At 37.0% G+C, this 18,391-nt stretch overlaps 1 protein-coding gene across 4 annotated transcripts in view; it reads right to left on the bottom strand.

Moving 5' to 3' along the window:
- Positions 1 to 8,421: 8,421 nt before the first annotated feature.
- The window catches only part of LRP1B (LDL receptor related protein 1B), a 753,798-nt gene continuing 743,828 nt past the window's right edge, over positions 8,422 to 18,391 (bottom strand). For 2 of the 4 annotated variants that reach the window (XM_069780765.1, XM_069780768.1), the window contains 4 exons: positions 16,411 to 16,501; positions 13,856 to 14,000; positions 12,725 to 12,823; positions 8,422 to 10,165 (listed from right to left, as the gene is read on the bottom strand). In XM_069780765.1, coding sequence (XP_069636866.1) covers positions 10,025 to 10,165; positions 12,725 to 12,823; positions 13,856 to 14,000; positions 16,411 to 16,501 — 476 coding nt within the window. In that variant the 3' untranslated portion in view covers positions 8,422 to 10,024. Of the gene's footprint in view, positions 10,166 to 10,596; positions 10,647 to 12,724; positions 12,824 to 13,855; positions 14,001 to 16,410; positions 16,502 to 18,391 lie in introns of all 4 variants that reach the window. The other 2 variants (XM_069780766.1, XM_069780767.1) reach the window with 2 other exon arrangements.

The following is an 18,391-nucleotide window of genomic DNA, read 5'->3' as shown; positions in this document are numbered from 1 at the left end:
TCAGGCTGTTGGTGAAACCTTCTGGATTGCCAACAGAGGGGAAGGAGACTTCGTCCTCTCCTGATGTGTATGTTGAGTGCCTCTGCACGGCTCGCATCATCAGTAGAGGTTTATTCAGGTGCTCTGCGGAGTCTCTCAAAGATATTCTGCGAAGCCAAGGCAACTGTTAACAGGTATTAATTGTCTGATTTACAGTTTTTCCATACCTTCTTGCGTGGAGTGCCTGGCTGTTGTCTTGTACCTTGACCTCCCTGAAAGCTCCAGCCAGCTAAGGGAAAACCTAAACAGAATTATTTCTTCATAATATCAACATTCAAAATGGACCGTGTAGTTGCAAATGAACAAACCCCCCAAATCATAGTCTCATTCCTTTTCCTCTTTTTTTTTTTTTAATTTCAGGTAACTTGCATGTAGCCTTCCACACGCCTCCTGGAGCCTCCGTCCTTTCGCACACCTTTGGAGACAGTCCTTCCTCGGCGCACGACGCTTGCTCACGTAACCAAGCGTATTTTGCAAGTCCTCCAAAAGCTTGTCTCAGATTTAATCTTGCTCTCTGAAACTTGCAGTTATAAGATTGTGTAGGTGGTGCTCTTAATCAAGGAGCGCATCGTTTCACTTCCTCCGAGAGACAACTGTTGCTTTATTAGGTCAAGAGCCATCTCCTTTCCTGATGGACTAATTAACTGCTTCTTGTCCCAGCGAAGGGTACCGCCTCCTTCCCCCTCCCCTTTGGAGACTCACCGAGCGCATCTCAGTGTGAAGTCTCTTCTGCGGTGAACTTTCATATTTTACATCAGGCTGTACAAATAAACACACTTGATGCAGCATCTAAACTGAGTTTCAGTGTTCACAGGTTATTGCCTGCTCTCGGCTGATGCGATAGCAATTAACCACACTGGAGTGATGACGAGTGTGGGGTGACTGACCTCAACATTTTTCTCTTTGGCGGACTGTAACAATTGTTCTGATAATAATGATGTCGACGAAAATAGGATGTGATACAGTAATATGTGACAAGATTCAGGCTGTCATACAGTATTTATTGGATACGGCTATTTAAACAGACGATATAATTGCTGCTTTTCGATTACATTGCTATTATGGTCAATGTTTTACTATTTCATTTAGCATTAATGTGCTTGTTAACCTAAATAATTTTATTCCTTCATTAAAATATTAATTTTTTTATAAAAAATATATTTTTTAAATAGTCTATTTTATGATATAAGAAAATTCTTTTAAGTTATTTTCAAATATTGAAATATGGTATTTACATTTTAAAATACTTATAGCAGTACACGCAAATGCTAATGGATATATGAACTTCGTATGAAAAAAGGGGTTGCCCTACTGATCATAGTCCCTTAAAAGTAATGTAATATTGTTTGTTTTGATTTTGATATTCCTTAACAAAGGGCACTGTTCTCCAGTCAGATGTGATTAATTGGGGCTTTTCAGTGACAAGAGATGATGTTCAATCCTTTAACAGTTATTAATTTTATAGTAAAATGCATGGTGAGAGCAGTCATATGGTTTGACAGATATTCTTAAAACCAGGTAGACAATATTTTGATTAGGCCTACGGACAACTGTAACTGTCCAGTGTGATTCAGTTTCGGAAATAAGTTAAGCATTTTGCTGGTCTACAGAAGTGGGGCCATAACCATCGGTGGTGGTGGTGGTGTCTCCATCAGTCCTTCACATAGCACAGTGGGACACGGCGATGTGTAATCCGTATTTCTTGCACAGTCCTTCAGTGAATGACATTACTTTTTAACTGTCACCACAGGACTAGGGGATTACTTTCAGCTCTTCCACTTGCTGTGTCCCAGCGACCTTGCATATTTAATCATAATTGGAAGTCAAGTGACTTTTACGAGACATGAATGTTAACTAGCTTTCAAATTGCTGGAGAGGGTACTTTGTCTGGAGTTCCTCTGATTGTGATAATTAATTAGTTGTGCGAGGTCAGCCTCCTGTCTTGCACAGTTCATTGAACAGCGTCTTTTCAAATATTTATAAAGATGTTTTAGCACCTATCACTGAAAGCTATGTTAATGTTTTAATGTTAAGCAGAAAAAAGGACAACCTAATATTGTCAGACAGAACTTTGGTAATATATATAATAGCAATCTCAAATTAGTCATTTTATTATATTTTATTTTATTTGTGTTCATTAAGAATAGGGGAAAAAGATACCCGGTTCTGCAGTATAGGAAACAAACTAAAAAAATGACATCTGTAGAATAATTTACATTAAAATACTGTCCAGGGCAATGAACTATTAGGACTTCAGATATTTCAAGATAATTAGAATAGTTAAATATATGCAGAACATCATCACACATCTTTCACAAAGGCTTAACATCTTCTGGAAAGTGTGAGGTAAGACACAACAGGGCAGTGCAATGTATGAACCCAATCACGCACGCACAGACAAAACCTAAAAAGGTCACTGTCTTTCTATGACACACCTATTTTCAGACTGCCTATTGAACTACAAAACCCTCCAGGGTAGATACAGGTTTTCAAACCGCTGTAGCTCACCACAGCCAGTTGAAAGGCTACAAAAAGACCCTGGGATCTCCAGCACGGGGACGCACACCAGCCTTGGGGAGCTCACAGGCAGCATGGCTTTTACTGCGCAGCAACGCTGATAATGCTCTACAAAGCATCCTGGTACAGTCTTACTGCATAGAAGAATTTCAACTGGCTATCAGGGACCTATAATCGGAATATTGTGACTTCTGCAGTAAGGACAGCAGGGCAGTGTTGAATACTTTCGTACCTGATGCTATTTCAACAAATGGGCTCTGATCAGTGGAGGATGCACTGGCCACCTTAAAACTATGTGCATGCTACATTTCTCCTCCTCCTCCTATGAAAAGCAGCAAATATGATCAGACCTTTAAAACAGAGCATTTATAAGTGTATACACAAGTGCAGGATATGCACACATTACATTTTTGCTTGGGGTAGGAGAAGAGAGACGTTTGGATCTACAGACACGCCTGGAGAAGGGCAACCTTAACCTGATACACAAGATAGACCTCCCATCCCACCTCACTCTCACCAGTCTATTCTTCCTTAAGCACATCTCTTCCGACATATTGTTATAAGATGTCATGGACTCTGTCCCAGTATGTGGGAACATTACTTGAGCATTCCTTCCTTTTCCTTTAAAAAGAAAATTGGTTATGGACCTCTACCAACTCAAAATAATAACATGACTCTAGCTTCTATGCTTACACTTCTCTAAGTTTGAAGTTCCTGATTTACAAAATACTTATTTTCATAATATTTCAGCAAGTGTGCAGAATTTCTGTTGGGCAACTCCCAAACTTATATTGAGCTCCTCCCTCCAACCTATTTCAACACGTCCAGAATATTTACCGAATTCCCATAGGCTGTGGGAGCCAGCTCCCACAGAAGATGAGGTTTGCTAACTGTACGGCAGAAAGTTCTGGACAAGGATGTCAGCTAGGCAACTAACATCAAAGTTCTTAACAAGATCTGGGCTTCAGAATCAACAGATAAAAATTTTGGAATGTTGTGGTTCTTTTTGTTTTTGGTTTTTTTTTTTCTATTTTAAGCTCACAGTGGCAGTGTATAATTCCAGCAAAGGTCTATTTGCTGTGCTTCACACTTGCCAACATTGGGAACTACTGTTTGAAATTCAGGACTCATGTGAGTCACCAGGAAGCCTGTATTCCAGTAAAAAGGGCCACCTACAACCTACGTAATGGCATTTGCCAACCCGAGAGGACACCTAAACTGAGTTATCAGCATGCTGCTGTCAGACACCATACAACAGTGATCACTGTGGTATCTCAGGGAAAACTCCCTCCATTAAATTATCAAGATCCCCTCAGATACGCGGGCAGAAAACCATTTTAGAGACTTGCTCCAGCAAAGTGCAGGATACACTCATTGCATCTGAATAACAACATAATTCCCCTCTGGAAAGAAAGGTCACTTACCTGGCACTGCCCTTCTTTAAGATGTTTTGCCTATATGTACACTCACGCTGGAAGCATGTCTATATGCAAACACTGCAGGCACAGTATCCATAGGGACATGTCTAAGCTTTATTTTTTAAGATTTCATGAAAGAAAAAGGGGACTAAACCTTCTTCCCTTTTACTCTCAAATGAAGTTACAATAGTTTCCATACCCTGTTCCCTGGCAGCGAAAACCAGAAGGACTGGACTGAGAATTCCATATAGACAACATGCCCCAGAGGAAAACCAGAGAGTTTATCCATCTGCATCAGTTTCTCAGGGGAAGGTGCAGAGGCTGTTCACCTGAACGAAGGGGAAGAGCAGCCTCCTGGTAGGAGTAAGACCTGTTACAAGTGTGAACGGAGCTCCGAGCAGCTGCTTTAACCACCACGGGAGCCGACACGTTTTGCTCAAGTCTGACACACAAGCCCAGATACGCTCCATGAGCCAGGGAAATGGTCTCCGAGCTGGCAGTGCGCCCCGTAACCCCTCACTCAAGAAGCATGGACACCTGGTTATACTTCCCAAACACCATGAAAGAGGGGCAGTGCATGATGAAGTCCACCAGCAGAGCACGAGGTCTGGGACAGAAGACAGAAAGCTCCACCTGACGTGCCTTCTGCCACAACTTTCCCATCAGATGTGACCGCTCTCACCACCAGCAACGATGTGCTCCTCAAAGGTTCACTCCTGCCTTTCCAATAGACCAGAGCTCCACCACCCTCAGACTGCGGTACCCTACGAGCCGCGCGGGTGATGCCCAAACCTTAGTCATCAAGGGAACTAAAACTTTGTACCTCAACGTTGCCTCCTGCTCTTCGGACAGAGCAAGACCGTTGAGGCTCCTGGCCTGATTTAGGTGTTGGCCTGTTACAGAGCCGAGTGCGCGGTACGCATGCACACGCAGAGGTCACCAGGTTTAGACATCAGCACATCCCGGCACATTGACGCAGGTGGAAACCCATTCCCTGAGGCTCCGGTGCAATCCCTTCCCAACCTCTTGAGTTATTCAGGTGGCTGAATCTGTTGAGCAGGTCACCTCTCCAGCTAGTGCTGTCGTGAATCTACGTGTGCTTATCTTACCCTGTTTATCTCCAATGAATCATCAAACACCTACTTATGTGACACAAGACAGCTGCTTGAGCATTACTGACATGAAACACAAGTCAGAAACTGTTTGACTACACAGCTTTTTTTCTGAAATCTTTTGAGGTGCCAACTCTTGTAACAGTCAAAATTGTTTATTTAAGATTCATAAAAATTCAGTGACCAGCTTGTATAATACTTTTTTTTTTCCCCCAGGTTGAACACTCACTTTAAAAGAGCTTAACAGTAATCCTAAATTAATATATCCCTTGAGTTTCTGTGGCAGTTTCAGACCTTCCTTTCTACTCACCTGTGAAAATGAATTTTTACTCAGAGTAACTACACATCCGTTCTGATACTACACATATTGTGTATATGTACATATCTTGATATTTAAAAGTGACTTTTTTTTTTTTTTGGACAGAAATGGATCATCCCCAATAATGGAGGTAGTAGTATCATTATCTTCTTTGCAGGAAAAACTCATTCAACATCGTCTTGAAGCCAGCAGAGAGTTCCCTCTATTCAAGTACTACTTTTGAAGATCACTGTCAGAGATCGCGAGAGTCACAACATGAACTAAGTGACGTGCAGCTGGCATGGAGAAGCAAAAAGATGCTTTATGCTTCTTTGCACCTTTTTGTCATCTTACAATATGGGCACTAAATTAGAAACCCTTATTTCCATCAGATCTGTATTTCACACATGTGGAGATGGTAAGCGCGATAAATTAGAGAACTAGGATGATAAATTATCATTCCCTCCGTCAGCCATACTTCTGCCCATCTAAGACTTGAAAAATTCCAGATGCCTCAATATCTTTGCACAGATGCCCAGGGCTAGACAGACAAGATTCACTGTTGGTCTGCTTGTTCCACATAAAAAATGTCTTTATTTTTAAGGCTGATTTCCTTGAGGACCTTTTATTATCACTGACATTTCTTTCCTTCATCATCATCTCATCCTCCAGAAAGGGGGATGCACAAGAAGATACTAGGTTTTATTCTGACATCTTATGTACTTTTATGTGAAACAAATTTTCTGAAATGTGTTTACACAAAATTTTATTACATATGTGACTGCACTCATTCTGGTCACTAAGAAAGAGGTTGATAAAAATAATTACTGTTATCTTAGGACCTTCTCCACAATCTCACTGACAGATAATAAACTTAGAAGTTTTAAAGGCATCCCACTACAGAACTTTCGTTCTGCACACATCAAATCCCATGACTGTCTTGGAAATGAAAGACCAATTAAAAAATGCACATCAAAATAAATATTCTCAAATGTGCTTCCTTGTGTGTTTATCAATAGGACTGTATTCATGTTGGCAATCTTAGTTGTGCAGAATGACTAATCAAAGCAGCAAGAGCATCATCCATCTCAATTTGTCATTTTGAACTTTTGTTGCATAATTTAGTGTTTATGCAAACTCTTGCATAGAACAAGAGGCCTATCACAAGCCAGAGACTCCACTACACTGTTGTTATGTGTAAATATACCGGTATAACCTCTGTGGAAAAGAAAGATCCATTAGACACAATTACATAAAGTTAGGCAAAAATGCCTTTTTTTTTTTTTTTTTTTTTTGTATGTTTTGCATAGAGCTTCTCCATTCAGCAAAGAATTTAAGAACCTAGTTTGTGATGGAGCACATCATGTCACCCTTCAAGCTTACATGTATTTTTTTTTTTTCTGTTGAATGAAAATCTGGGTAATGAAAGTAAGTAAAAAGAGACATAGAGCTGTATCGCGGTCACCCAGGAACCTGGAACCATTCCTTAGTCTAAGAGTAAAAAGTAAATTAACAGTGTATTTCAGGGTTAGATTTATCAGAAGTTCCATTTCCCTGAATAATTTTAATACCTGATATTTATGGAACCCACAAACTGCTTCACGTTGCTAAGAAAAATTATTAGTACTGTGGAAGAAAAATTTTACCCTGATGAATTCAGCGAAATAGTACAGTACTAACATTTCACATGAAATGTCATTAGTATCTTCAGGAAACTAACCACACAAAGCCTTGCAACTATACCCTGAAGAGTCAGATGTTTTAATCAGTGGTACAGGCACATTTATCCAATTTTTTTCTTCTAAGCTTATGTGAACTTAAAACACACATGAATCTGTGGCATTAATAACAGCAAGAAGGCTGTGGAAGTGTTGAAAGTTAAAAATTTTTGTTGTTGCTTGTAAAAGTTTACAGAATTCCCTGCTCAAAATTATTTTACTGAACTTACAACGATGCACATACAGGTTATTGATCAGGTTCTCAATCTTCCACCCTCCAGCTCTTTGTGTGTATTGCACAGCTACAGAGCCTGGGGATTCTGGGGCTGTTAAAGGATTGTGAGAAACCGTTCCTATGGAGAACCTTGGTAAAGTAAAAACCAACCAAACAAAAAAATCCATTGGGGATTATTGCACCAATGTGTAATTTAAAAGTCTTTAAGGCATGGCAGTGGTAGAGCTCAATATCTCCATCACAATTCTGCCTATAAACTTAAGACCAGACTGTGATCTGATATCCAATATCTAATAGCTCCACTGACATCAACTGTGTATTTCTAAGAAAATAAATGAATTTAAGTTTTTTAAAAAGTAATTTACACTCAAGCAAGTGTAAAGTAAATAAAAATGCCTCACTGAAAGGAAATATGAGACATCGCAATACGTAAATGTCATCAGGTCCGTATAAGAGTTCATAATTTCAAACTCATGTTACTTGTATATCCACTAGTTAAAATCTAGTTCTACCTGAGTATTAAAGATACGAGATTCTCTGCCAGAAAATAAACAGTAATGTTTCTGAAAAGTTCAACTACTTACGCCTCATAACAACTGTAATTATGGAAAAATTGAGGGCCAAATCCATCTCTGATGATGTCAGCAGAATAAAGGCAGAACCTGTGGAATCATAGCTGTATGGTCATGAAACTATTTAATACAGTATTTTTATAGAAAATAAAATCGTTTTAAAGTTCTATTGACATAATATACAGCTATACAGCTACGTTATCCAAACACGTGCAGAGCTGCAAAAACATTCAAATAGGAGTTGTATAAAAAGCAAAAATTGTCATTAAGAAAAGGAATTTAGCCATCTGTACAGAGTAATGCTCTTCCCTTCAATTTGCTCTTCTTTAGTTTTCATTTTATAAGTTAAATTTAAAAATTAGTCAACACACTGAATTAAGTATGTAGATTTTCATTTAAATAAATCAGTCAACAATTTTTTTATAAAGTATTTAACACTTCATTGTAGAAACATAGGCAAAATGACTATTATAACCAAAATGAAAAATACTGTTCAATTTAAAAAAATGTACTTAAACAAGAACCTGAAAAAGTTTATGATATGCATAACATTGTTCAAGCAAAATTGCACTATTATTACATAAATCAAGAGTTTTATAAAGGCCCCAATATGGCAAAGTTTAGAAATAGGTAGTATGCATGCACAATAGTACAACAAAAATCTTTTATAAAACAGCAGTTATTTTTGTAATGCTTGTACAAAGGGAATAAAGAGCAACCACAAACATATTTAATCTGTTAGGTTAATATATTATGATAGCTAAAAGTCAGTCATGTCTAGCAGAGGAAGGAAGAGTCCTCCACAGTATATGTGTGAATAAGTCTTTTGTGCCTTTAAAGTTATGTATAAAATATTTCGATTCAGTTCAAACCTGAAAGAAATTGTATTCTTTATTTCCATCAAAATTAAAAAAGGTGAGTCAGATTTTTCCTCTTAGCAACAACAGAAAGCAGACCAGGTCAGAGCAAGTGCTGGAAACTGATACTGATGCTTTTCACTTTTGGTAATTGGTTTTTGATATTTAACCCAGACTACTGAAACTCGGGCTTAGGTAAGGTTTCACTAATATGCAATTTGGTTATGTGTTACCTCCGCAATATCACAGTTTATCTTCATTTAAAGAAACTGCTGTGTTTTGTATTCTTTAAGATCTCTAAACAGGTATGACTTTTTTGTGATTGTCAAAACCGAATGCTGTGATCATCTGTGTGTGCTTAAGGTTTGGGGTTTGGTTTTTTCCTTACTGCTTGGTATGTGTTGGGGAATTATTAATCCATAAGTAATGCATGTGATTAAGTGAATAAACATATAATGCATGTGTAGGCAATGCCCTCTTGTGCTCTAGGGTGGCTACTGTCCTACAGGACTGTTGGAGTTCATATGCTTTGTCCCACAGCAAGTAAGGTTTCAGCTTCCAAGATATATCGTTACTATGTTCTATAAGGTTTTAATAAATACAAAGCTTGTTTACATGGTATATATGTTTAGTATATCATGTACAGTCACTGAATTTCTGAAACATAATCATTGTGTTCATGCAGATCATTAGATGTTTCATTTCTATAGTCTTGTTTACTTCTTGGCAACCTAAAGCTAATTTAAAAGCAAGTTATGTTTGTTTGTGAAAAGTTATCTAGCTTTATCAGGATCTGAAGAGAAATTCTAATGGGCACAAAGAAGAGAGTAGACTATTCAATCATTCTTTCACCATTTAAAATAAACAAAATTACACACTGTACTACAGCTTCCAGACTACATAATGAAAAAGTGCAGATACCATCTTCATCGATTAAGTAGAACCAAAAAAGTTCATAGAAAATAGATTGCTCATTTTCACGCTACAAACGAATGTTGTTTGCAATTTTAACAAATTTAAAGGTGTGTTATTTCAGCAGCATTGTTGTAAATTGTACCGTAGTGCAGTTTCTTTTTCATAAAAATACCTTACAAATGGTCAGTCAAAAGTCATCAGCAAAAGAAAAACCCAGAAAACAATCAACCAAACAAAAAACAGAGGTAATGCTGATGCCAAAACAATTATAATACTGTTGGTACATAGAAAAGTAATCCTTATATTTTATACATTTATACAGAGTATAAAAGGTAACAGCAGATTATGCCACAGTCTCCCTTATCCCAATATCTATTTTCTTTGGAAGGAGTTCTCTTCTTTCGTCAACACTTGCTAAGGAGTTTCGACAGTTTTGTCCATCCATGTATAACTTTGCATATACTGGATTGGCGTAATTTGTTGGCTGCAGAGAAATTAAGCATACATTAGATCAGTCAGATTAAACCAAAATAAACGTTTATGGAAATGGAAATGGTTTCGTTAAAGCAAGAACAAGTACACGTAAAATATAATTGGACATATTTAATAGATACCTGGATTTCTGCAAACCTGATAATGAGTTAATCATTTAGTTAAAAATTAAATTCATGATGAGACATGCTATTAAAATAATCAATGACATGACATGCAGCATATTATGATATTAAAACCATAAAAACAATGACAAAAATTAAAACAAAAACCTTGAAAAATGTCTCTGAAGTTGACTTGTCCACCTTATTACACTGGAAGATTTCAGAATAGATATGAAGAAGTTTATAGAGAAGGTGCACTGTGAGACCATGTGACAAGTTTAACAGGAGAAAACTGCAACCAACAGTTTCCATATATTACCTGTTCTAAGACATCAGCATCCCATCAATAGCTGACCATGTTTTCGAATTCTGTGGCCCAAATATACAACATGATTTGACCAAAAATTCAATACTTTCGTAATGTAAATTAAACTTTAATAAGAAACCAGCATAAGTGTTAATATAACATAGTAGATACAGATTGAGAAGTATTTTCTCAATAATTTTGGTAGTCTGGACTGTAATGAAAAAATCTATTGAAATGAGTGGCACTTCAGTATAGGACAAGTCCATTTTTAATTCTGCAAAGCACTTCCGTATATGAGAAATCTCCTGAGTCTGACAGCACAGAAGGATGTATAACATGGATGAAAACCCACTCTCCTATCACTCATGCTAAGGAGAAAGCACTATTGAAGGTTTATCACATAAACATCTCCACTAATTCCTTCATACTGTGTGTCTTTATTGTGTCCTAGAACACCTTTGCTATCCAACTAGACGTTCAGCTTTTTACCTATAATAACTGGGCAAGGTGCCTTGTGGTCAAAATCTTCCTCTTTCTTAAAAACTAGCGAAACAGCACAGCTTTGCTTACACAAATACCGAGTGGAACACCAGTAAGCTATAAAATAGGTTCATTAATTTGCTTGGTGTACGTAAGAAGTGGCTAAACTTCACATTACCCAGAACAGAAGTGGGTACGTTTTCTTGACCTGCAAATATCCTCAGTACACCCTGGCTAACAAGGAATGAAAGACGTCTAGAATCTTAGGTCTTCCCTTCCCTGTTGATCAATACCATTTCTGAGCCCAGGATTCAGGTATTCCTTAGGCTGGCTAGCTAGGGCAGCTACTCAGTTAGTTAAAAGCTGCCTATTCCATCTGTTACAGATGACACAGTGATTGCTGGTGTTTCACACTTTCCTGGAATGGAGGCAGAAAAAGGTGAGTCACATTTATTTAAAAAAAAAAAAAAAAAAAAAAAAAGACAGAACGAAGCAGCTACTCTTCTATATTAATGGAACATAAATATGCAATCAACTGCTGTAGTAATTTATGAGAGCAAACTCTCAGTTATACCTGTCTGTCCCCATTGAATTAGAGATCTTTACATTTGTTTAAGGATTATAATCAGAAATTGAGGAAAACAGAAATTTAGTTTTACTTCAATTGACAGGACTTTTATTTCATTAACAATCATTATTAAGGATGATAACGGCAACAGAACAGAGACACTTGGATTCAATATAGTGCCTTATGGCGTTATTAAAATTATATATAATAGTAGGCTCTGTCTCATTATACCTCTTTGAGTGGGTACTGACAGCATGATGCAGTACAGTGAGGTACAGAAAGTAACTGGAGTGACTTGAATAACAGAAAAAATCTTAGAGATGGGCATATATTCTAGCTTTCATCATCCATGGTTTTGTGCTCCATCAGAAATATCATACTTCATTGAAATTGGTAACTTCCAAATACAACATATTACAATCATGCAAGAACACAAATGGCACAAAAGATGAATATATATACTGAGGCACGTGAAAATGACTGTCATATCAATGTCCCTTTTTAATACTTTAAATTTCAATGTTTGCAAACATCATGCTAAATTGTAGTCAAAATCTGATGGTTTAGAAGTAACTATTTTATGGTAAAAATTGAAAGCTGAACAATCAAAAAATGCCCTGCAAATATTAAAGGAAATTGTCCATTTTAGTGTGTATCAAATTCCTCTAAAACAAAAGGACTTGTTTTCATTTATTCGGGCACTTCTTTCAGTTTGATAAACTTCACTAAATGCCTGTAATTACATATAAATTGCAAATATATCAAGATGCATGGCTATGAATGCTATGCTAAACTTAAACAATGCTATGGAAAAGCATCACATCGGTTACTGGTTTTGCATTCCTTTGCAAAGATACATTTGCAGTTTTAGATCATGTTACAATGATGGGTACAGATGAAATTTTGTATGCAGAGAGGAACCCTTTATTTCAAATAGAAAATGTATTTTTTACTGTCATTCTTCTTTCCATTAAAAGAAGAAAAACAAAATCAAAACCAAACAGAAAATGCCTCTATTCAAAAATGACAGACAAACTTTCTTTAGAAAGGGGCTGTGGTGGAATGAAATGGATTTGAATCATCATTTCTCACCCCTGTTGATAGTGGTCCTTTCAAGTCAGAGTTTAGGTAGATTGATGGAGCTGTGTGGGGAAGCTTGAATGCAGTGGGCCCTCCCCCTATGTATCTGGCCTGTATAAACAGAAAATTTTAGTTTCTGTGCTAATAGAGCATTTTCCATGTGTACTTATCAACACTGTTAAATAAACAGTGCACCGATTAAAAACACTATTTTAGAGTGATCTACAATCAAAAAAACCTACTTACAGGTAATCTTCAGCATGAAAAAATTCTTGCTTTCAATACGAGAATAAAATTCAGCATTTTAAAATCATTTTCCTTTCAGAATTAGAGCCAGACTTCACTATAAGCAGTGGCTCAGTTACTCTTCCTCCAGTGAGTAACTCCATTTTCAGCTTACCTCTTGTATTCAGCACACTGACTATGTGATTCAGCAATGACATTCCTAGAGCTAACAGTAATCCGGTTATTGCTTTGTCAGAAATGCCACAGAATGATGGCTGCCCTTTGGTGTATGTCTGATTACGGAGCTCTAGGAAAGATATCGCAGCATTACCCCGTTCATCCCATGTCACATCACTCAGGGAGTTCAATCACTGAAGAGTGGTGCTGCAGAAGTGACAGCATCTTTTACAAGAAAATGATAGTACTTACTAGCTTTGTGTAAACATTTAATCTATCTATCCAGCCAGGACTCTGAATTCTTTATGCCTTTGGAAGTTTTCATATATGAAATCAGTTAGTCTCATATGTACGCATACACTCTTTCACGCTTCAAATGGTAGACTGTACAATAATCTGTTTCCATTCACTATTTGCAACTAGGCTAAAAAAAGATAGGTTGCGATTTGGCAATTTAAGGCAGTTGTGTCTATGACAAAAAACTCATTTTGTAGTTCAGTTCTAACTCTTTTGGTAAAATGCAGGCTACTAGGGAAAAAGTCCATCAGCAAGCATCAGACTGCAAAACAGCTGTCAATATATACATGACATTTATTCTAATGAAATCTAACTTGCCTTTATATTCATTAACTGAATCTAAATGTCATTGGTTTACGTTTCTATTGATTACACTTAAAGTCAAGACCTTTTTAAGACATAAAATAAGTAGTGGTTTTGCCTCTAGAAAAAGAAAAAAATTACCTTTTCTGCATTTACAGTAAAATCTGAGGCTAAAAGACCACCTTCACTGTGATCATGGCCCACCTCATACATGTTATATGATGGATTGCCAATTTCTACATTGATTCCTCCATTTATAATGGGTTGTCTTCTGATAGTTTTTGTCCTATAATGCATAAACACACACAAAAAAGAAGTTAGTGACTCTTCAAGTACTTTCTTGGATGCTTCATCTTAAGATAGTACAAATTTTATTTTATTTCTCTTCAATCATTAAGACCAACAGGATGAAAAAGCGTTTCCTGCAGAGACAATCAAAAAATCCTTCCATTTTTAAAACAAAGTAGCAATCTGAGTCTATGTGTAGATCTTGCGTAAGCTGGAAGTAGCTTTTTATTGTTTTTCTCAGTTTGGCTGTAGTGGTATGACTTCATACAAAGTACTCACTCGTTGTCTACAACCCTGACTTCCTCCTATTATTTCCAGATTTCCCTCACTTCCCAAGGAAAGCCTTGCAAATTCATTGCAGATTCCCTGCAGTAATGAAGATGGTACAAACATGAGTCATGTTCTCTTGCTCATTCATTTCACTTCCATTTGAAATCAGTTGCCCAAAGTCAGTTATAATCCGAGGACAAGCAAATGGTTTCATTACGATGCATTAAAAATGTATGAACTTCTCATAGTTCCAGTTTGTATTCCCTGCCAGTGGTTATTGGAAAGCTGAAGTTCAACTTTAATTTTTTCAAACTTTAATAAAAGATAGAATCTTATTTTTAACCTTGAATTAGGTATCAGTAAAGGTAAGTGATTGAGTTGAATTGTTTTAGTTGCCAAATTCATTTCTTTTAGCTAAGGAGGTAATTTTAGCCTGAGCAATTGAAATAACCTCAAGAGGGTAATTTTTCCCAATACAATATGTTCTCTGGAATTACAAGGGAATAATAGGAAGGTCACAGTCAGGATGATAATAGTTGAGCGCTCTTGTTTGGTTGAGAAAGATGCAGTCAGTGTCTGAAATCCAATACACTAAAGGATCTGTATTTTTCAGAAATGGCATAGACAAAAATATTTCCTAAAATAAGCACTTATCGGTAGTGTACAAGTGTTGAACATCTATACCTAGCTTCATAATGACATGCTTCTTTGAAGAGATAAAAAAACCCCTAAAATACATTTTCAAATATAATTTTAAGAAAAAAAAATTCTTTGTTGAAGTTAGCTCCATTTCGCTACTGAAGATCTATTATTTAACAAGTTATTCTCAATAACTTAAACAATTTACAGACCAGCAACTGTTTTTCAGCATTTGGCTATCACTAAACTTGTTTTTTTAGGCACTGACATCCATGGAGCCTGGCAGGGTCAGCATTACTAGCAGTATAGTCAGGGAATGTATTTATCTTGTTGGCTTTTCAAAAAGGATTTAAAAATTAACGCTTACTAGTTAGCACCAGAGTTTGCAGGGGAGATGTCATGTATGATGCTCGACAGTAACTTAAAAGATTCTTGTAGTCTGGAGGACTGAAAGAGTCTCATAAATGGTCTAATTTGCAGAAACAGTAGATTCATCAGATATTTCTAAAGGACTTTACAAAAGAAGACATTATCTTGGTTTCAGAGGAGGGGTAACAAGCCCCAGGAGAAAGGAAGACAGCTCCTCAAGACCAACGAGCAGGCCAACTACATGCCCGAAGGAAGTGGTTTGCTGTCTAATTCCCACTCCAGGTCTTTCCTAGTTGGCCATGTCCTTATTACTAGGAAGCTTTCCTTGTTAAGTCTGCATCACCACTAACATCACTTTCTCCTTTCTCTGAACACGAGAAATTTAGCAGCTCTCTCAGGTGTCTGCATACGGTAGAAACACTCTTGCTTCCCCTGCCACCCAACATGGCCTTTGAAGAAATGGCCAATGTCAAAATGTTTACTACGCTCCCAAAGTTCATTATCGGCTCTAAGGCAGCTAAATTCCAGAGAACGAAAGATTCGCTGTTCGGTGCTGGAATTTGGCTTCCTATGCAAGATACTAAAGAAATACATTAATGATGACAAGGCTTGGGATTCTACGGCAGATACTTTGAACATTGTGTACATCTTCACTATAACTTAAATAAAATTGAAAAGAACTAATCAAAGCAAATAAATTGAAGTGAACTGTAACTAGAAACTGGAAATTCTTCACAGGCTCTATCTGAAAGTATTTATAGACATGAACAATATTAATTACATGGTTCCAATGGAATACATTAATTCTGTTTACTAACTTCACTAAGCCACTGGATAAAATTATTAACACTTATACAGCCTTGGCAGGATTGAGCAAACTGGACAAGGAAAGAACTACATTTTCTTATCTAGTATTTGTGGAATATAAGTATAAATAATAGACATGATTGCTCCAGCAAGAACCAAAACCTAACTAACTCGCTGCATCCAGAAACAAGTTTTGGATTGTTTGTTGTGTTTTTTTGTAACATCTGCTCAACATATATAAAGTGAATTTTTTATACAAAAAAGATGCACATACTTTAAAGAATTACTTTTTCACTTCCATACATCAATATAAAATTACCTACCTTCGTTTCCTTTTGCAAAGAAATAGTCCGATTACCAGAGTAGTGATCAAAGTCACCAGTAAAACAAGAGGAACAATGATTGCAATGCTTCCTAAAAGGGGAAAAGGAAATATCATTGAATACTCACAGCTACATCTAATAATTTCTTCACAGCTTTAAAGTAGTTGAATTAATTTAAAAAGAATAATTTCCCTCACCAACAAATGCAATTTCATGTGATGAGCTTCACTGATTTGACAATTTAATGTTGATCAATAGAAAAAAAAAATCATTACAGATGATGGTGTACACACAGGTACTTTTATCAACAAATCAGGAGCTTCCTTTTTCTGGATACCAATATACTTTGGCAAGACTAATTCCCTGCCCTCATTTGCAGTGATACCATATGAAGGTGTGTGGAATTGCTGAACAATTTGGAGTGGCATGGCCACTGACTTTAACTGCCACCATCATCTTCAATAGTTTAAGTCACACAACTATTAATTTAAAATATTCAGTAGGCATGGCTCTGAAGAATTCCATTATTAGCATTTATATGTATTTATTACTTTTATTTGCGGGAAAATGAAAAGTAGTAAGCAACACTCATTTCCAGATGGTTGGTGCATTCCTACATTTTACTGCATTGTACTTGAGAGCCAATAATTTTGTTATGTTGATACAGGCAATCAAGGAAACTACAATAATGCTTAATGTAGCAGAAAAACAGTGCATACATCAGACAGCAGTGTTAAAGGAGAGGAGGGAACAGGGAAGAAGAAAATGGGCTTAATGTTATTTTGGCAGGGAACTTCACTGAAATGAGACTACCTGCAAAAATAAGGTCAGCAATTGTACCCTTCTAAGGATTGCTCAGCTTTAATGTAAGTATGTGGCAATAAAGAAATACATGCAACGAATAATTTTATGTCATAAGAAACTGGCCCTTATAAACTAGAGGACTCCAGTATAAAGCCAATGTGGAATGACATGCATTTCCTTTAATATCACAATCCTTATCTGGTGGCAAACAAAAATATTGCTGGTTGTCTCATTGGTTACATTTACTGATTTATTAAAAAAATAAGCTGTTGGCAGTCTCCGCTCTGCATTAAACACAGTCCAAATAAAAAACTGAAAAAGATGCCTTGAATTCTGCCTGAAGGCTTACTGAAAGCCAAGTCAGGTTGTCAGAGGCCCGCAATGAAGTACTACCAAATAAAAACCTGAAGCATCCTGAGCTTATGAAGATTCAGCATGTAAAGGACATTACAACAATGCTATTTTAAGATAACATTTGATAAATAACTGGATGAAGTTCTACGTAGGAGGCAAAAAAAAAAAAATATTATTTTGTCTTGGCAGGTAAGCATTCAAGAAAAAAACCTGAAAAACAGCCCACCAAACATGAACTGCCATCCCGTGACCTTGGTACAGCTGCCTGGGGTCTAGCAGCAGGCACATAACGAACACCCATTTCCCAAATCGTAGCAGGTATTCCCTCAACATGAAATACTCAACTAGGTTCTGGCCGCTTTTTGCCCGTTTCCAGCTTGTAAGTGTTATTTCACTTGTCTGGATCGCTAGAAAGATTTCATCTAAGCATCAAGCTGACCTGAATAGCGGGCGATTCATTTTACTGCTCCAGTTGGGTTAAATGTGACCGAGAGACGTACAGCAGGGTACCATCAGCATACTCAATGCACCGAAGGGAACCTTGTCCAGTTTAAACTGCCAAAATAGTGTAGCAATACCATCCTTTTATGCTTACAGACATGTTTAAAAAAATACGACGGGAGCTGTTCTTACTTTCAGGATGATTTTCACAGTAGGTAAAATTCAAACCTCTGCAGACAGCCAATGCAAAAGTTATGAACTACTTAGAACTCTATTTTCAATGCCTTCAGTAGGACTTAACTGGTTAGAGGTCTCATACTAGTTCTCTGCACAGCAGTGATATCACCAAGCTCTTGCCACTTGATACACTTTTCTTTCAGAA

This window comes from Haliaeetus albicilla, chromosome 4, assembly GCF_947461875.1.
Source record: "Haliaeetus albicilla chromosome 4, bHalAlb1.1, whole genome shotgun sequence".
Taxonomy (NCBI): domain Eukaryota; kingdom Metazoa; phylum Chordata; class Aves; order Accipitriformes; family Accipitridae; genus Haliaeetus; species Haliaeetus albicilla.
Note: the sequence above shows the minus strand (reverse complement) of the source record. Positions and strands in the feature narration are given on the sequence as shown.